The 20,846-nt window shown below is 51.8% G+C and overlaps 1 protein-coding gene across 1 annotated transcript in view; it reads left to right on the top strand.

Annotated features, from left to right (window-relative positions):
- LOC137326868 (cell adhesion molecule 2-like) overlaps positions 1-20,846 on the top strand; it is a 386,985-nt gene that overhangs the window by 32,379 nt on the left and 333,760 nt on the right. Inside the window, exon 3 of the mRNA XM_067992251.1 lies at positions 17,350-17,502. Coding sequence (XP_067848352.1) covers positions 17,350-17,502 — 153 coding nt within the window. The remainder of the gene's footprint in view (positions 1-17,349; positions 17,503-20,846) is intronic.

Genomic DNA, 20,846 nt, shown 5'->3' with positions numbered 1-20,846 from the left:
AGGGTGGAAATTGCGGAGCTACTGGCCACTGAGCCATGGCTGACACCAACAGAGACCAGTTCTAGGGCCCGGTCACGGTCAGTACCTAGTAGTACGGGTGGCTCCTGAAGTCAGCATGACCCCTCCCCAGTTACTGTCACTACACCTCCAGCACGGTGTGGGGAATATAATGAGGCATAATGAAGGGACTGTCAAATGGCGTTTCTGGTACAAAATCCAATTTGCAGGTAATGGATCCTTGTAACTGTTAATGAAAATTCTGTAACAGTGAGAAACATTTAATTGAAGAACTGAGACTATCGTATTGCAAACAATAAACTATTTAATTGGAGACCTGAGACTATCATGTTGCAAAAGATTGTTACGTACAGATAATTAACTTTCACTGTCTGAACATTGCAGCACACACCTCCTCTCTATAACACTCTGATACACTCAGACTGCAGCTGAGGGTCCCGGTGGTCAGCCCTCCCTCCAATAATAAAACTAGAGCCAAGACATTGAGGAGTTTCTACTCACACCTCCCTATCTCTGTAACCTCCTCCAGCCCCTCGCCCCTCCCTATCACTGCAACCTCCTCCAGCCCCTTGCCCCTCCCTATCTCTGTAACCTCCTCCAGCCCCTCGCCCCTCCCTATCTCCGTAACCTCCTCCAGCCCCTCGCCCCTCCCGATCACTGTAACCTCCTCCAGCCCCTCGCCCCTCCCTATCACTGTAACCTCCTCCAGCCCTACAACCCTCCGAGATCTCTGCGCTCCTCCAATTCTTGCCTCTTGCACATCCCCGAATTTTTATCACCCCACCATTGGCGGCCGTGCCTTCAGCTGCCAAGGCCCTAAGCTATGGAATTCCCTCCCTAAACCTCTCCGCCTCTCTAGCCCTCTCTCCTCCTTTAAGACGCTCCTTAAAACCTACCTCTTTGGCCAAGCTGTTGGTCACCTGTCCTAAATATCTCCTTATGCGACTCGGTGTCAGATTTTGTTTGATAATCGCTCCTGTAAAGCGCCTTGGGACATTTTACTACATTAAAGGCGTTTGTTGTTGTGGAAATCTTCACTTCCACAGGAAGAGCTGGATGTCGTGTGCTGATCACTGGGCAGCAGACGGCGTAACTCTGGGGCGGCCCATCGGAAGGGGTGGAGACAGGGCCCGTGTGACAGCCCCCTGTGACAGGCCCCCTGTGTCAGACCCCTGTGACAGGCCCCTTGTGACAGGCCCCCTGTGTCAGACCCCTGTGTCAGACCCCTGTGACAGGCCCCTTGTGACAGGCCCCCTGTGTCAGACCCCTGTGACAGACCCCCTGTGTCAGGGCCCCTGTGACGGGCTCTGTGTGACAGGCCCCCTGTGACGGGCCCTGTGTGACAGCCCCCTGTGTCAGGCCCCCTGTGTCAGGCCCCCCGTGACAGGCCCCTATGACAGGCCCCTGTGACAGATCCCGGAGGGCAGTGACGAGGACACCTCACGGGTCAGCACACCTCCATTTGTTGGCTCTTTGCTCATTTTAATAATGTGGCGTGTTTGGAAATCCCTGCCCATCAAAAGGGCACCCCAATCCTCACCTCTTCTGTACCAATATATCAAAGCAGGCAGAAACTAAGAATAATGAAGAAAAGTATTGGGGGAAAAAAATTACAAAAAGGCAAAAATGGAGGCCTACTCAACCAAACCAACATGGCATGGAGCAAAATCCAGTCCCTGAAAAAAAATAAACACACCTTCTCCTTTCAGAAGAAAATTTGCAGGGCTATGGAGAAAGAGCGGGAGAGTGGGACTAATTGGATAGCTGTTTCAAAGAGCCGGCACAGGCACGATGGGCCGAATGTGCTGTATGATTCTCAGGCCTATGAAACAGGCCTTGCTGGATCATCCTTCTGCTCAGTTTTTCTGGGTGGAGCCTCGACCAAAGACCTGATTCACATATAACGAGGCCTGGACATTTGCACCCGGATCAGAGGATTATTTTGCAAATGCCCTGACCCTGGAAGTTTGAGCGCTCTCAACACATTTCCATTCTGGTGGGATTAGCGGCCAGTCACTGAACCGCTTGGAACCGACGCCGCTCGGGCCCAGGGTGTGTGTCCCCCTGTTCTGCTCTCACACCACTGAGGCTACAGTCAGTGAGACAGGCCATCGAGGAATGGGTCGTCCTGCCTGACACCGGTGTATTGCCCGTCACTGAATGTGAGTGCAGTAATGGTGACCCCCGCCGGGAGAGTGTGACAGCAGGAGCTGGTTTATTCGCAGCCTAAATCGCGCACACAGCACTGCACACAGCCCGAGTGTTGAGAATCAATGAGCAGGAGGCAGGGGAGGGGGAGGTCGGAAGCACAGTCATGCTCGGAGTCCTCAGCCAGGGAAGAAGAAGCTCTCGGCGGGAGGGAAAAGGGGATAACTTGGGAGTACCTTCACATCACATCCTTTTTTTAATTCGTTCATGGGACGTGGGCGTCGCTGGCGAGGCCGGCATTTATTGCCCATCCCTAATTGCCCTTGAGAAGGTGGTGGTGAGCCGCCTTCTTGAACCGCTGCAGTCCGTGTGGTGACGGTTCTCCCACAGTGCTGTTAGGAAGGGAGTTCCAGGATTTTGACCCAGCGACGATGAAGGAACGGCGATATATTTCCAAGTCGGGATGGTGTGTGACTTGGAGGGGAACGTGCAGGTGGTGTTGTTCCCATGTGCCTGCTGCCCTTGTCCTTCTAGGTGGTAGAGGTCGCGGGTTTGGGAGGTGCTGTCGAAGAAGCCTTGGCGAGTTGCTGCAGTGCATCCTGTGGATGGTACACGCTGCAGCCACTGTGCGCCGGTGGTGAAGGGAGTGAATGTTGAGGTTCCCCCTTCAGGAAGCTTGAGAGTGAGAGGAAGTGACTCACGACACGGGGACGCCCCACAATGAAAATATCGAAAGGGTTTCGACCTGCGGAACTGTCTGTGAGAGCGCTATCTGGGCCAGTTGATCCCATTTTGTTCAGTGATGGCCGGCATTTGGAGTCCTGTTCCTATGTCAGTTGCGGAGAGACTCCCCACCCCCTGTCCCACCCCAGCCCGGAGGTTCCTGTCGGTCCAGTCACTGGTACTGGGGTTGTCTGCATCCCAGAGTCAGCAGACTGCGAGCAACTAGCTGCAGCATTCCGACACAGCGGCAGAGAAATTGGTCTCTGGCCCAGAACGGGTGATAGTGATTCGGCAACACGGTCACACCCTGCACAATTTTCTTTTCCATTGAAAGAAAAAACTTGCATTTATATAGCACCTGTCACATCCTCAGGGCATCCCAAAGCCAATTAAGTACTTTTGAAGTGTAGTGTCTGTTGTAATGTAGGAAATGTGGCTGTCAATTTGCCCCAGCAAGGTGATAATGACCAGATAATTGGATTAATGTCTCATCCGAAAGAGAGCACCTCCAACAATGGCCTCAGTACTGACCCTCCGACAGTGCGGCACTCCCTCAGTACTGACCCTCCGACAGTGCAGCACTCCCTCAGTATTGACTCTCCGACAGTGCAGCACTCCCTCAGCACTGACCCTCCAACAGTGCAGTGCTCCCTCAGTACTGACACTCCGACAGTGCGGCGCTCCCTCAGTACTGACCCTCCGACAGTGCAGTGCTCCCTCAGTACTGACCCTCCGACAGTGCGGCGCTCCCTCGGTACTGACCCTCCGACAGTGCGGCACTCCCTCAGTACTGACCCTCCGACAGTGCGGCACTCACTCAGTACTGACCCTCCGACAGTGCGGCACTCACTCAGTACTGACCCTCCGACAGTGCGGCGCTCCCTCAGTACTGACCCTCCGACAGTGCGGCCCTCCCTCAGTACTGACCCTCCGACAGTGCAGCGCTCCCTCAGTACTGACCCTCTGACAGTGCGGCACTCCTTCAGTACTGACCCTCCGACAGTGCGGCACTCCCTCAGTACTGACCCTCCGACAGTGCGGCACTCCCTCAGTACTGACCCTCCGACAGTGTGGCGCTCCCTCAGTACTAACCCTCCGACAGTGCAGCACTCCCTCAGTACTGACCCTCCGACAGTGCGGCACTCCCTCAGTACTGACCCTCCGACAGTGCGGCACTCCCTCAGTACTGACCTTCCGACAGTGCGGCACTCCCTCAGTACTGACCCTCCGACAGTGCGGCACTCCCTCAGTACTGACCCTCCGACAGTGCGGCACTCCCTCAGTACTGACCCTCAGACAGTGCAGCACTCCCTCAGTACTGACCCTCCGACAGTGCGGCACTCCCTCAGTACTGACCCTCCGACAGTGCGGCACTCCCTCAGTACTGACCCTCCGACAGTGCGGCACTCCCTCAGTACTGACCCTCCGACAGTGCGGCACTCCCTCAGTACTGATCCTCCGACAGTGCGGCACTCCCTCAGTACTGACCCTCCGACAGTGCGGCACTCCCTCAGTACTGACCCTCCGACAGTGCGGCACTCCCTCAGTACTGACCCTCCGACAGTGCGGCACTCCCTCAGTACTGACCCTCCGACAGTGCGGCACTCCCTCAGTACTGACCCTCCGACAGTGCGGCACTCCCTCAGTACTGACCCTCCGACAGTGCGGCACTCCCTCAGTACTGACCCTCCGACAGTGCGGCACTCCCTCAGTACTGACCCTCCGACAGTGCGGCACTCCCTCAGTACTGACCCTCCGACAGTGCGGCGCTCCCTCAGTACTGACCCTCCGACAGTGCGGCGCTCCCTCAGTACTGACCCTCCGACAGTGCGGCGCTCCCTCAGTACTGACCCTCCGACAGTGCGGCGCTCCCTCAGTACTGACCCTCCGACAGTGCGGCGTTCCCTCAGTACTGACCCTCCGACAGTGCGGCACTCCCTCAGTACTGACCCTCCGACAGTGCGGCACTCCCTCAGTACTGATCCTCCGACAGTGCAGCACTCCCTCAGTACTGACCCTCCGACAGTGCAGCACTCCCTCAGTACTGACCCTCCGACAGTGCAGCGCTCCCTCAGTACTGACCCTCCGACAGTGCAGCACTCCCTCAGTACTGACCCTCCGACAGTGCGGCACTCCCTCAGTACTGATCCTCCGACAGTGCGGCACTCCCTCAGTACTGACCCTCCGACAGTGCGGCACTCCCTCAGTACTGATCCTCCGACAGTGCGGCACTCCCTCAGTACTGATCCTCCGACAGTGCGGCACTCCCTCAGTACTGACCCTCCGACAGTGCGGCACTCCCTCAGTACTGATCCTCCGACAGTGCGGCACTCCCTCAGTACTGACCCTCCGACAGTGCGGCACTCCCTCAGTACTGATCCTCCGACAGTGCGGCACTTCCTCAGTACTGACCCTCCGACAGTGCGGCACTCCCTCAGTACTGACCCTCCGACAGTGCGGCGCTCCCTCAGTACTGACCCTCCGACAGTGCAGCACTCCCTCAGTACTGACCCTCCGACAGTGCAGCACTCCCTCAGTACTCACCCTCCGACAGTGCAGCGCTCCCTCAGTACTGACCCTCCGACAGTGCAGCGCTCCCTCAGTACTGACCCTCCGACAGTGCGGCACTCCCTCAGTACTGACCCTCCGACAGTGCGGCACTCCCTCAGTACTGACCCTCCGACAGTGCAGCACTCCCTCAGTACTGACCCTCCGACAGTGCAGCACTCCCTCAGTACTGACCCTCCGACAGTGCGGCACTCCTTCAGTACTGACCCTCCGACAGTGCAGCACTCCCTCAGTACTGACCCTCCGACAGTGCGGCGCTCCCTCAGTACTGACCCTCCCACAGTGCAGCACTCCCTCAGTACTGACCCTCCGACAGTGCGGCGCTCCCTCAGTACTGACCCTCCGACAGTGCGGCACTCCCTCAGTACTGACCCTCCGACAGTGCAGCACTCCCTCAGTACTGACCCTCCGACAGTGCGGCACTCCCTCAGTACTGACCCTCCGACAGTGCGGCACTCCCTCAGTACTGACCCTCCGACAGTGCAGCACTCCCTCAGTACTGACCCTCCGACAGTGCGGCACTCCCTCAGTACTGACCCTCCGACAGTGCGGCACTCCCTCAGTACTGACCCTCCGACAGTGCAGCACTCCCTCAGTACTGACCCTCCGACAGTGCGGCACTCCCTCAGTACTGACCCTCCGACAGTGCGGCACTCCCTCAGTACTGACCCTCCGACAGTGCAGCACTCCCTCAGTACTGACCCTCCGACAGTGCGGCACTCCCTCAGTACTGACCCTCCGACAGTGCAGCACTCCCTCAGTACTGACCCTCCGACAGTGCGGCGCTCCCTCAGTACTGACCCTCCGACAGTGCAGCACTCCCTCAGTACTGACCCTCCGACAGTGCAGAGCTCCCTCAGTACTGACCCTCTGACAGTGCGGCGCTCCCTCAGTACTGACCCTCCGACAGTGCGGCACTCCCTCAGTACTGACCCTCCGACAGTGCGGCGCTCCCTCAGTACTGACCCTCCGACAGTGCGGCGCTCCCTCAGTACTGACCCTCCGACAGTGCGGCGCTCCCTCAGTACTGACCCTCCGACAGTGCGGCACTCCCTCAGTACTGACCCTCCGACAGTGCGGCACTCCCTCAGTACTGACCCTCCGACAGTGCGGCACTCCCTCAGTACTGACCCTCCGACAGTGCGGCGCTCCCTCAGTACTGACCCTCCGACAGTGCGGCGCTCCCTCAGTACTGACCCTCCGACAGTGCAGCACTCCCTCAGTACTGACCCTCCGACAGTGCAGCACTCCCTCAGTACTGACCCTCCGACAGTGCGGCGCTCCCTCAGTACTGACCCTCCGACAGTGCAGCGCTCCCTCAGTACTGACCCTCCGACAGTGCGGCACTCCCTCAGTACTGACCCTCCGACAGTGCAGCATTCCCTCAGTACTGACCCTCCGACAGTGCAGCACTCCCTCAGTACTGACCCTCCGACAGTGCAGCGCTCCCTCAGTACTGACCCTCCGACAGTGCGGCACTCCCTCAGTACTGACCCTCCGACAGTGCGGCACTCCCTCAGTACTGACCCTCCGACAGTGCAGCATTCCCTCAGTACTGACCCTCCGATAGTGCAGCACTCCCTCAGTACTGACCCTCCGACAGTGCAGCATTCCCTCAGTACTGACCCTCCGACAGTGCAGCACTCCCTCAGTACTGACCCTCCGACAGTGCAGCGCTCCCTCAGTACTGACCCTCAGACAGTGCAGCTCTCCCTCAGTACTGACCCTCCGACAGTGCGGCGCTCCCTCAGTACTGACCCTCCGACAGTGCAGCTCTCCCTCAGTACTGACCCTCCGACAGTGCGGCGCTCCCTCAGTACTGACCCTCCGACAGTGCGGCACTCCCTCAGTACTGACCCTCCGACAGTGCGGCGCTCCCTCAGTACTGACCCTCCGACAGTGCGGCGCTCCCTCAGTACTGCCCCTCCGACAGTGCAGCACTCCCTCAGTACTGCCCCTCCGACAGTGCAGCACTCCCTCAGTACTGACCCTCCGACAGTGCGGCGCTCCCTCAGTCCTGACCCTCCGACAGTGCGGCGCTCCCTCAGTACTGCACTGCGAGTATCAGCCTGGATTTTGTGCTCAAGTCTCTGGAGTGAGACCCGAACCCATGACCTTCTGACTCAGAGGCGCGAGAGCTGCCCACTGAGCCCCAGCTGAAGGTCTCCCGATTTGTTATTCGTGACCAAAGACCAATTTCACCCCCAGTGATTCGCACAGACATTGAGATTTGAGAACCGTTCCACTTTCTCGTTTCCGATTCACGCTTCCAATCAAACCACGGGAGAGTGAGACAGAGCCGGGGCTGAGTTTGCTGGAAGCGGCCACTTTCGAACCTTGAGCAGAGTTTTTATCTCTTGGTTCTGGTTTTGAATATTAATAATATTCAGGGTTTTTTTTTTGATGATTTCAAACCCTAAAAGGGATGTTTGAAAACATTAAGCTGTAAGGAAGGTCCTCGGAACTAATCAGGCATCGTGTGCTGGAGGAAGTGGATGTGTTTTTTTTTTAATATCAGAACTAATCTGCATTGTGTTTGGAACAACAGCATGAAAGGACTCTTGATTTAAGAGGATTTAAGAAGAGATGACGTTGCAGCTATCAGTAAGGTTTGATGAGATGTCATTGTGCGAGCACTTAGTTTGAAAGGTGAAGCTGGAGCTCACAGACTGGAAACCCTTGTGTCGCTCTCGAGTTCTGTCCAGCCATTTGATTATTTTCCTCCCGGTTTGTGGCCCCTCGTCTCCCGGAGGTGCTGGCTCTCTCTGGCGCTGCAGGCTCGATGGGTGCTGGGTCCTCCAGCACCACCTCACCCGAGTGACCATTCTACATCAGTGAATGCCAGCGGGCTATTCCACACTGGAGGGCATCGCAGAGAAGTTATATTAAACTCGTATAGAACCTTGGTTAGACCACACTTGGAGTACTGTGAACAGTTCTGGTCCCAATATTATAAAAAGGATATAGAGGCACTGGAGAGGGTGCAAAAAAGATTTACTAGTATGATACCAGAACTGAGAGGTTATACCTATCAGGAAAGATTGAACAGGCTGGGGCTCTTTTCTCTAGAAAAGAGAAGACTGAGGGGTGACCTGATGGAGGTCTTTAAGATAATGAAAGGGTTTGATAGGGTAGATGTAGAGAAAATATTTCCACTTTTGGGGGAGACCAGAACTTGGAGCCATAAATATAAGATAGTCACTAATAAATCCAATGGGGAATTCAGGAGAAACTTCTTTACCCAGAGAGTGGTGAGAATGTGGAACTCACTACCACAAGGAGTAGCTGAGGCGAATAGTATAGATACATTTAAGGGGAAGCTCGATAAACACAGGAGGGGGAAAGGAATAGAAGGGTATGCTGACAGGGTGAGATGAAGTGAGGGAGGGAGGCTCGTGTGGAGCATAAACACCGGCATGGACCAGTTGGGCCGAACGGCCTGTTTCTGTGCTGTACACGCTATATAATTCTATGTAATATCTGATCCTGATCCTGTTCCCACCCGACGCCCACACACATTGTACAGAAGGGGCCACTGGGCGGGGATTAGAAGCAGGAACCCTGACTGACCTTCCCCTCCCTATCCCAAGTGCACTGTAATGTCCCTGTCACCACTCCCGTGAACATTACTTGACTCACGACAGATCAGGAGTCGACCCTGCGTCTTCCTTCTCCTGTATGGCGTTATTAATCGAGGCAGAGAGTGCAAAAGCAAGGAGGTTATGCTAAACCTTTATAAAACACTGGTTCGGCCTCAGCTGGAGTATTGTGTTCAGTTCTGGGCATCACACTCTAGAAGGGATGTCAAGGCCTTGGAGAGAGCAGAAGAGATTTACTAGAATGGTGCCAGGGATGAGGGACTTCAGTTATGTGGAGAGACTGGAGAAGCTGGGATTGTTCTCCTTAAAACAGAGAAGGTTAAAGGGAGATTTAATAGAGGTGTTCAAAATTATAAAGGGCTTCAATAGGGTAAATAAGGAGAAACTGTTTCCAGTGGCAGGAGGGTCGGTAACCAGAGGACACAGATTTAAGATAATTGTCAAAAGAACCAGAGGGGAGATGAGGAGAAATGTTTTTCACGCAGCGAGTTGTTCTGATCTGGAATGGGCTGCCTGAAAGGGCGGTGGAAGCAGATTCAATAATAACTTTCAAAAGGGAATTGGATAAAGACTTGAAGGGGAAAAATATACAGAGCCATGGGGAAAGAGCAAGGGGAGTGGAACTAATTGGACAGCTCTTTCAAAGAGCCGGCACAGGCACGATGGGCCGAATGGCCTCCTCCTGTGCTGTATGATTCTGAGAAAAATTGGAACTGATGAAACAGTTAAAGTTGTAGCGAGCAATATCAGAGGTCATGGAGCTGTTTGTTCGGCAGGATGAGGATTTGTTTAGCTGCTTCAACAAGGCAGCCTCTCCTGGGCTATATAAATGCAGGCTGCTGTTGTCGTTGTGTCTAGCAGCTGTGGGATAACTTCACTGACGCTGCGCTCGACATATGCCTCCTGCTACATACCCGCTTGCAAATCTTTCTCGGTTGATCTCCTCCCCGATATAAATGCTTCCAATTTCAGTCGGGAATCCCTCGCAGGCTCCGTTGCACAACTCCGCAGAAGGTCCGCTCTCCATCAGCACAATGATCGAGGAGCAGCGAGCACGGCTCAGCGCCTCGAGGAACACTTGTCAAATCGTCGAGCTGCTCAGTAACTCCAGCTATCTGCAGATTAGATGAAGCTTTTCTACTTTCTCTTTGTTTGAGGGTTGGCAGCACAATGGGCAAGCAGATGGCATCAGCGTCACCAGAGCAGCGCCTCACCCCATCAACTGTTTGTGTCCTCAGGAACCTTGAAAACAGGGATTCTAATTATTCTCAATATTTTATTCTTCAGTCTTGGGAGCTTAGGTATCATAAAGAGATGCAATTTACATGTGCAAATTAGCTTAATTGTTGGGCTCAGGATTAAGAGGAACCTGGGAGTTAATTGCTCTCTGTTCAGAAGCAGTAACTGTCGCTAATCACAATTTCTGAAAAAGAGCTGAAGTTAGTTTTAGCCCAAATAAGGTCCCCAGAAAGAGTCTGCTGGCCGGCACGATGGTCCAGGTGGTCAATCCGGTGGGTGGCTGAGCCCAGGATGGTGCCAAGTTCAAACCCTGGTCTGTGTTGAGTTGGTTGATCTCATTCACAGAAACAATAAGGGCCCTAGAATTTACCTCAGGACCCTAAATTAGGGGTGGGGGAGTAATCAGCCTCGGCTTCCCTCCCTGATCACCGCTGACTCCTTGTTGGAAAGTGTTTGTTTCTGGATCGTGCCCAGGTGCGATGCCCCCACCCGACAGATTAAACACACCAACACTCGCTGTTTCAGCTCACAGACGAACAATCACAACAACTTCGATTTAATGTCGTAAAACGTCCCAGGGCGCTTCACAGGAGCGATTATCAGACAAAATTTGACACCGAGCCACTTGAGGAGATATTAGGACAGGTGACCAAAAGCTTGGTCAAAGAGGTAGGTTTTAAGGAGCGTCTCAAAGGAGGAGAGAAAGGTGGAGAGACGGAGAGGTTTAGGGAGGGAATTCCAGAGCTTAGGACCTAGGCAGCTGAAGGCACGGCCGCCAATGGTGGAGCGATTAAAATTGGGGATGGACAAGAGGCCGGAATTGGAGGAGCGTCTGAACAAGACAGATTCAGATTAAGAAAGCCTTATAGCTCATTCAACTCACCCTGCCCTCCCCCCATCACAGCCCCCAGCTGTTCGTTAATTGAGCTCAGATGCCCTGCCCCTCCCCCCCTTCCTGGTAACTCCATTCCAGCACTTCACCCACTATGTGTGAGGAAATACACCCTGACATCTGTTCTGAACTTGCCCTTCACCCCCTGACCCCGTGCCCTGGTGTATCTGAAAGCATTCTTCCATCTTTAGTGTCTCTATCCCGTTAAGTAACTTACCCCGGTCCGGGAACGCCTCGATTTTAAAATTCCCATCCTTGTTTTCAAATCTATCCATGGCCTCGCCCCTCCCTATCTCTGTAACCTCCTCCAGCCCCTACAACCCTCCGAGATCTCTGCGCTCCTCCAATTCTGGCCCCTTGCACATCCCTGATTTTAATCGCTCCGCCATTGGCGGCCGTGCCTTCAGCTGCCTAGGCCCTAAGCTCTGGAATTCTCTCCCTAAACCCTCCCCCTCTACCTCTCTCTCCTCCTTTAAGACGCTCCTTAAAACCTACCTCTTTGACCAAGCTTTTGGTCACCTGTCCTAATATCTCCTCATGTGGCCCGGTGTCATATTTTGTCTGATTTCACTCCTGTGAAGTGCCTTGAGACGTTTTACTCCGTTAAAGGCACTGTATAAATGCAAGTTGTTGTTGTTGATCTCCACAAGGACCCCTCGGAGATGATCCTTTCTGAGGCTGAATTTGTTCCTCACAGCCCATCCCTCTGACACTGGGACCAGGCCTGGCACTCTCTCCCCGACACTGCCTCCAGAGCCCCCTTTATGTCACAGTGACCACGGGTGGACAGGAAGGGAACAATCGGCCGGTAACGAGTCAGCGCGAGCAGGAGAGGAGAGGAGGGGGGAAAGAAATTCCTGTCTAGCCTGCGTTCTCTATACAAACATTCCTCGTTCAGCCCCACGGCCAGCTCCTGATATACAGAAGCCTTTCTGTGATGAATTTGAGGAGCCTGGCTCTGCTCCTGAGGGCTGTGCGTTCAAGGCCTGTCAGCTCACAATATGAGGTCCTCAATAATTCACAACGCCTGACGTTACTGAGTGATGTAGCAGGTTTGAAGCTTTGTCCTCTCACCTCCAGGGCCCAGCTGAGAACCCACTTCAGACAGATTGGACACACCTTTCCCACTGCCAGCCGAAAATGAGCTTGAGCCATGACAAGCAAGTTCCCTTTGGACAGAATCCTACAGCCCGAGATTGCTGAAAATCCAGTGTTAATTGGACCATCTCACAGGCTGAGGACTGGTGCGGGAAGTGGAGAATGGTGCAGTGGTTTACAGTGGGCAGGCACTGCCCTCCTGAGCTGAGGCGTCACTGCTGTGCCTCACCTTCCAGTACTGCACCCGGGTACACACGAACATACGAATTAAGAGCAGGAGTAGGCCATTCGGCCCCTCGAGCCTGCTCTGCCATTTGATAAGATCACGGCTGATCCGATTGCGACCTCAACCCTACTTTCCCGTCTACCTACCGAGAATAATGTCCAATCGCGAGCTGCAGTCCCTCAGCCCAAGGAGCACTCGACTCACAGCAACAGAGCAATTGTAGAAAAGTAGATGTTTGAACACGAGGGGCATTTCCATACCAAAGGGAACTTGTCAAAGACACAATTTGAATGGAAATGTGTACTTTTAAAAGGAGAATCTCTTCAATATTGCAGAGGAGCTGCTGATGCATTTTTTAAGTGGTGATCCATTCTGTCTCCAGCGATGTTAATCAAAGACTAAACCCTGAAACACTTTTAAACTGCCTTTACCCTGAGATGAGAGAGGTGTTAAAGATTAATTTCAAATGAATTTTCTTGTTTTTAATTTGTCAGCAGAATGCTGAACAATCTTTAATATTTCCTAAGCTCATTTTTTCCATGCTGACTGTTTAATCTTTTCTTCAAGAAGGTTTTCAGCATTTTCATTGCTGGTTTCACGGTTGCTTTTATTCTGCTCAATCTCATTAATTCAGCAACCGGAGTGAAACCATCAGTTCTTCAATTATGGTTATTGGGAGGAATGGAGTGTTTCCCCAGCATCAAACTCTCCGAGGGCAGGTACAAGGTTAGATACAGAGTAAAGCTCCCTCTACACTGTCCCATCAAACACTCCCAGGGCAGGTACAGGGTTAGATACAGAGTAAAGCTCCCTCTACACTGTCCCATCAAACACTCCGAGGGCAGGTACAGGGTTAGATACAGAGTAAAGCTCCCTCTACACTGTCCCAGCAAACACTCCCAGGGCAGGTACAGCACGGGTTAGATACAGAGTAAAGCTCCCTCTACACTGTCCCAGCAAACACTCCCAGGGCAGGTACAGCACGGGTTAGATACAGAGTAAAGCTCCCTCTACACTGTCCCAGCAAACACTCCCAGGGCAGGTACAGCACGGGTTAGATACAGAGTAAAGCTCCCTCTACACTGTCCCATCAAACACTCCCAGGACAGTTACAGCACGGGTTAGATACAGAGTAAAGCTCCCTCTACACTGTCCCATCAAACACTCCCAGGGCAGGTACAGGGTTAGATACAGAGTAAAGCTCCCTCTACACTGTCCCATCAAACACTCCCAGGGCAGGTACAGCACGGGTTAGATACAGAGTAAAGCTCCCTCTACACTGTCCCATCAAACACTCCCAGGGCAGGTACAGCACGGGTTAGACACAGAGTAAAGCTCCCTCTACACTGTCCCATCAAACACTCCCAGGGCAGGTACAGCACGGATACACAGTAAAGCTCCCTCTACACTGTCCCATCAAACACTCCGAGGGCAGGTACAGGGTTAGATACAGAGTAAAGCTCCCTCTACACTGTCCCATCAAACACTCCCAGGGCAGGTACAGGGTTAGATACAGAGTAAAGCTCCCTCTACACTGTCCCATCAAACACTCCCAGGGCAGGTACAGCACGGGTTAGATACAGAGTAAAGCTCCCTCTACACTGTCCCATCAAACACTCCCAGGGCAGGTACAGCACGGGTTAGACACAGAGTAAAGCTCCCTCTACACTGTCCCATCAAACACTCCCAGGGCAGGTACAGCACGGATACACAGTAAAGCTCCCTCTACACTGTCCCATCAAACACTCCGAGGGCAGGTACAGGGTTAGATACAGAGTAAAGCTCCCTCTACACTGTCCCATCAAACACTCCCAGGGCAGGTACAGGGTTAGATACAGAGTAAAGCTCCCTCCACACTGTCCCATCAAACACTCCCAGGGCAGGTACAGCACGGGTTAGATACAGAGTAAAGCTCCCTCTACACTGTCCCATCAAACACTCCCAGGGCAGGTACAGGGTTAGATACAGAGTAAAGCTCCCTCTACACTGTCCCAGCAAACACTCCCAGGGCAGGTACAGCACGGGTTAGATACAGAGTAAAGCTCCCTCTACACTGTCCCATCAAACACTCCCAGGGCAGGTACAGCATGGGTTAGATACAGAGTAAAGCTCCCTCTACACTGTCCCATCAAACACTCCCAGGGCAGGTACAGCACGGGTTAGATACAGAGTAAAGCTCCCTCTACACTGTCCCATCAAACACTCCCAGGGCAGGTACAGCACGGGTTAGATACAGAGTAAAGCTCCCTCTACACTGTCCCATCAAACACTCCCAGGGCAGGTACAGCACAGGTTAGATACAGAGTAAAGCTCCCTCTACACTGTCCCAGCAAACACTCCCAGGGCAGGTACAGCACGGGTTAGATACAGAGTAAAGCTCCCTCTACACTGTCCCATCAAACACTCCCAGGGCAGGTACAGCACGGGTTTGATACAGAGTAAAGCTCCCTCTACACTGTCCCATCAAACACTCCCAGGGCAGGTACAGCACGGGTTAGATACAGAGTAAAGCTCCCTCTACACTGTCCCACCAAACACTCCCAGGGCAGGTACAGCATGGGTTAGATACAGAGTAAAGCTCCCTCTACACTGTCCCACCAAACACTCCCAGGGCAGGTACACCTTGGTTAGATACAGAGTAAAGCTCCCTCTACACTGTCCCATCAAACACTCCCAGGGCAGGTACAGGGTTAGATACAGAGTAAAGCTCCCTCTACACTGTCCCATCAAACACTCCCAGGGCAGGTACAGCACGGGTTAGATACAGAGTAAAGCTCCCTCTACACTGTCCCATCAATCACTCCCAGGGCAGGTACAGCACGGGTTAGATACAGAGTAAAGCTCCCTCTACACTGTCCCATCAAACACTCCCAGGGCAGGTACAGCATGGGTTAGATACAGAGTAAAGCTCCCTCTACACTGTCCCATCAAACACTCCCAGGGCAGGTACAGCATGGGTTTGATACAGAGTAAAGCTCCCTCTACACTGACCCATCAAACACTCCCAGGGCAGGTACAGCATGGGTTAGATACAGAGTAAAGCTCCCTCTACACTGTCCCATCAAACACTCCCAGGGCAGGTACAGCACGGGTTAGATACAGAGTAAAGCTCCCTCTACACTGACCCATCAAACACTCCCAGGGCAGGTACAGCACGGGTTAGATACAGAGTAAAGCTCCCTCTACACTGTCCCATCAAACACTCCCAGGGCAGGTACAGCACGGGTTAGATACAGAGTAAAGCTCCCTCTACACTGTCCCACCAAACACTCCCAGGGCAGGTACAGCATGGGTTAGATACAGAGTAAAGCTCCCTCTACACTGTCCCACCAAACACTCCCAGGGCAGGTACACCTTGGTTAGATACAGAGTAAAGCTCCCTCTACACTGTCCCATCAAACACTCCCAGGGCAGGTACAGGGTTAGATACAGAGTAAAGCTCCCTCTACACTGTCCCATCAAACACTCCCAGGGCAGGTACAGCACGGGTTAGATACAGAGTAAAGCTCCCTCTACACTGTCCCATCAAACACTCCCAGGGCAGGTACAGGGTTAGATACAGAGTAAAGCTCCCTCTACACTGTCCCATCAAACACTCCCAGGGCAGGTACAGCACGGGTTAGATACAGAGTAAAGCTCCCTCTACACTGTCCCATCAAACACTCCCCTGTGGCTAATTGGAAATCCAGATGTGGGTAGCACTCACACACTTGAATTTCTGGTTAGTGAATAAAAAATGAGTAATAGACACTGTCATTGGGCGTGTGATCTCAGTAGTTATCGGCGCACGGTCTGCATGTGAGCTTCAACCTTTTTGTGCATTTGTTTATAAAATGGTAATCGGAAAAGTGGAGTGTGTGAGTGCTTCACTTCCTTGGTTACTGAATGGTGGGAGATGTTTGTTAAGCAAATAGACACGTGAAGTCCATTTACCCCTATTTTTGTAAGGTGTCTTTTACTAAAATTAGTGCATGTTACATCGAATTACATAGAAAGTACAGAAACAGGCCATTCGGCCCAACTAGTCTATGCCGATGTTTATGCTCCACATGAGCCTCCTCCCTCCCTACTTCAAGTCACCCAATCACCACATCCTTCTATTCCTTTCTCCCTCATGTGCTTATCGAGCTTCCCCTTATATGTATCTACACTATTCACCTCAACTACTCCTTGAGGTAGCGAGTTCCACATTCTCACCACTCTCTGGGTGAAGAAGTTTCTCCTGAATTCCCGATTGGATTTAGTGGCTAAAACGGTGTCGCCGGAGCCTCACCTGTGGCCAGTCGGCGATTTCTATTGGACAACACTGGTCGGACTGTCCAACAAAGTGGATTCGCTCCAACCTGGGGCAAGTGTCCTCGTTTGGAAATGCTCGATACTGACTCCAAGTGCCTGAAAGGGGAAAAGTTTTTAAACAAATGAAAAGAACAGCAGAGGTTGACGTTTCTGTCACGAGCTGAATGTGTCGTCGGTTAGTTGAAGGATTGAGAGTCGTCACTCTTATTCCACCAGCAGCAACTGCTTAATTGTGATACCAGCAACTTCTGGATTCGTGATCAATTTTAATCAGCTCTGCCTGCTTGCCACCAGAGAGCGAGAATATCTTTCAGCAGTTTGGGCTCCAGTGATTCTGTGAGAATATCTGGTGGTGTGAGCATGGAAATTAATTTCCAAATCTGAGTTACAAACTGACGGTGTACGAGAAGGTCAAACTCCTCAGTAATTTGGGCAAAGTAGAATCCTTATTAATCGTTAATATTAACATTAATTTGCATAAACAGTGAGTGTGCTCGGATGTTGCTGATACAGAACCACTTACTCTTCTATATTCCTTTCAGCCCTGAGGGATAACCGGATTGAGCTGGTTCGATCTTCGTGGCACGAACTTAGCATCAACATCAGTGACGTCTCACTGTCAGATGAAGGGCAGTATACGTGTTCCCTGTTCACCATGCCTGTGAAGACCGCCAAGGCCTTTCTCATAGTGCTGGGTGAGTATTACAGAGAATGACATCGAATGTACAGCACAGAAACAGGCCAATCGGGCCAACAGGTTTATTCTGGTGTTTATGCTCCACACGAGCCTCCTCCCTCCCTACTTCATCTCACCCTATCCCCACATCCTTCTATTCCTTTCTCCCTCATGTGTTTATCCAGCTTCCCCTGAAATGCATCTACACTATTCACCTCAACTCCTTATGGTAGCGAGTTCCACATTCTCACCACTCTCTGGGCAAAGAATTTCTCCTGAATTCCCTGTTGGATTTATTAGCCATTATCTTATATTTATGGCCATTAGTTCTGGACTCCCCCTGCAAGTGGAAACATCTTCTCTGCTCCCTGTCAAACCCTTTCATAATCTTAAAGACCTCCATCAGGTCACCCCTCAGTCTTCTCTTTTCTGGCCTGTTTAGAAGAATGGGAAGTTTGCTTTAAGGCAACTGTTCATCGGCAAACATGAACAGGGAAATTATTTGATCTATTTGGAAACTCTCACTCCTCGAATCATTGAATCGGAAAAGAAAATAAATGGAGAAAAAATACCTGCATTTATGCAGCACCTTATAACGAGTCTCATGAACATTTGACATAGAATCATACAGCACAGAAGGAGGCCATTCAGCCCGTCATGCCCCTGCCGGGCCTTTGAAAAAGCTATCCAATTAGTCCCATGCCCCTCTGCTCTTTCCCCATAACCCTGCAAATTTCTCCCCTTCAAGTATTTATCCAATTCCCTTTTGAAAGTTATTATTGAATCTGCTTCCACCGCCCTTTCAGGCAGTGAATTCCAGATCATTACGACTCACTGTGTAAAAAATTTCTCCTCATTTACTCTATCAAAACCCCTCATAATTTTGAACACCTCTATTAAATCTCCCCCTTATGAGGGGTTTTGATAGAGTAAATAAGGAGAAACTGTTTCCAGTGGCAGGAGGGTCGGTAACCACAGGACACAGATTTAAGGTAATTGGCAAAAGAACCAGAGGGGAGATGAGGAGAATTTTTTTTTACGCTGATCTTGTGTTGATGTTTCAAAAGCTCCAAACAGACGCTGGAGAATCAAAGGCCCACATCTGGAGCCCCTGCTGATCCCAGCCTCTGGGTACCTTTCGGGTTTTGAGTTTCCCTCAGTCACACGCTGAAGGTTTGGCTTGAGCAAAAAGAAAGGATGAAACCCGAGCACCGCCAGAAACAGGATCATCAAACAAGTGACAGAAGTACCAGGCACTGTGTTCAATTTGAGTTGAGATGTCGCTAATGCGGTTTATTAAAGAAGCATCAGTTCTTTCCTGGTCACAGGAACATAGAAACAGGAGTAGGCCATTCAGCCCCTCGAGCCTGTTCAACCACTCAGTTAGATCATGGACTCTAGGGGAATCAAGGGATATGGGGATCGGGCGGGAAGATCAGCCATGATCTGATTGAATGGTGGAGCAGGCTCGAGGGGCCAAATGGCCTACTCCTGCTCCTATTTCTTATGTTCTTCCTTGTTGTTGACCTATCTCATAACTCCATCTACCCGTCTTGGTTCTGTAATCCTTAATAACCTTGCCTGATAAAAATCCATCGATCTCAGTTTTGGAATTTTCAATTGACCCCCAGCCTCAACAGCTTTTTGGGGGGAGAGAGTTCCAGATTTCCACTCCCCTTTGTGTGAAGAAGTGCTTCCTGACATCACCCCTGAACGGCCTGGCTCTAATTATAAGGTTATGTCTCCTAGTCAGGTAGATGCCAGCACAGGGCCTGACCAATCAGGCATCGTGGATTTCAACAGCAACATACTGATTTGAAACCAACGCAAGTGCTCCCCAGGTTCATTTCATATTTGCTTTATTTCCGTGAGACTCGGTTTATCCTTTGTTGTAATTTTAAGCGCCTCATTCTCCAGTAAAGATCCGACACACACACAGTGGGTTGAATGGCTTACTCCTGTGCTGTGGATTTCCCTCGTTCTCCCTGGCTGACCTGACTGCTGGGGTCCGGAGGGTGGGTCCGTGGCCTGCTCTGAGCCTCTGAGGCATGGGGATAATTCTCTGCTCTGATTTGCTCTCCGCGTCTCCAGCTGACTGAGGCTGCAGTCTCCACTCAACACCCCCCATGGCTTGGATCTGAACTGAGCACCTCAAACCCACAGCCAGCCCCTCCAGTAATACTTTACACCATGGCTGCAGAGAATTCTGGACACTGCAGCTTGTCTAATAGTGAGAGTAATTCTTACCTTGGAGCCTGTTCACTGGGAGAATGTACTTTAATCAGAAAAAAGTCATTCTTCCCTTCCCCCCACCATTTTTTAATACTTTCATACTGAAGCTGATTCTCACCCTTGTTTTGGATTTTCAGAAAGCATTTCACAAAGTTCCACATGAAAGACTCTGAACTAAACTAAGAGCCACATGAATCGCAGGTAGAACAAATAACAAAACAACTTGCATTTATTTCACGCCTTTAATGTAGTAAAACGTCCCAAGGCGCTTCACAGGAGCGATTATCAAACAAAATTTGACACCGAGCCACATAAGGAGATTTCAGGACAGGTGACCAAAAGCTTGGTCAAAGAGGTAGGTTTTAAGGAGCATCTTAAAGGAGCAGAGAGAGGTGGAGAGGGGGAGAGGTTTAAGAAGGGAATTCCAGAGCTTAGGGCCTAGGCAGCTGAATGCACGGCCGCCAATGGTGGAGCGATTAAAATCGGGGATGCGCAAGAGGCCAGAATTGGAGGAGCGCAGAGATCTCAGAGGGTTGTGGGGCTGGAGGGGGTTACAGAGATAGGGAGGGGCGAGGTCATGGAGGGATTTGAAAACATGGATGAGAATTTTAAAATCGAGGCGTTCCCGGACCGGGAGCCGATGTAGGTCAGTGAACGCAGGGGGTGATGGGTGAACGGGACTTGGTGCGAGTTAGGATACGGGCAGCAGAGTTTTGGATGAGCTCAAGTTTATGGAGGGTGGAAGATGGGAGGCCGGCCAGGAGACCATTGGAATAGTCAAGTCTAAAGGTAACAAAGGCCCGGGTGAACAAAGGGCAGGGTGAGAACATGGTTAAAAAATTGAAAACAGAGAGTACTTGTTTTTTTATTATTAATTCTTGGGATGTGAGCATCACTGGCAAGGCCGACATTTATTGCCCATCCTTATGATACAACTGAGTGCCTTACTAGGTCACTTCAGAGAGCAGTTAAGAGGCAACCATGCTGATGTGGGACTATTTTTAATTCATTCTCGGGATGTGGGCAAAACCACATTTGTTGCCCATCCATAGTAGAAGGTGGTGGTGAGCCTTCTTCTTGAACCAGTGCCATCCGTATACTGGAGTCACATATCGGCCCAGACCGAGTAAG

This window comes from Heptranchias perlo, chromosome 11 (assembly GCF_035084215.1).
Source record: "Heptranchias perlo isolate sHepPer1 chromosome 11, sHepPer1.hap1, whole genome shotgun sequence".
Lineage (NCBI taxonomy): Eukaryota > Metazoa > Chordata > Chondrichthyes > Hexanchiformes > Hexanchidae > Heptranchias > Heptranchias perlo.
The sequence above is the reverse complement of the archived record's forward strand: the minus strand, read 5'-3'. Positions and strand labels throughout refer to the sequence as shown.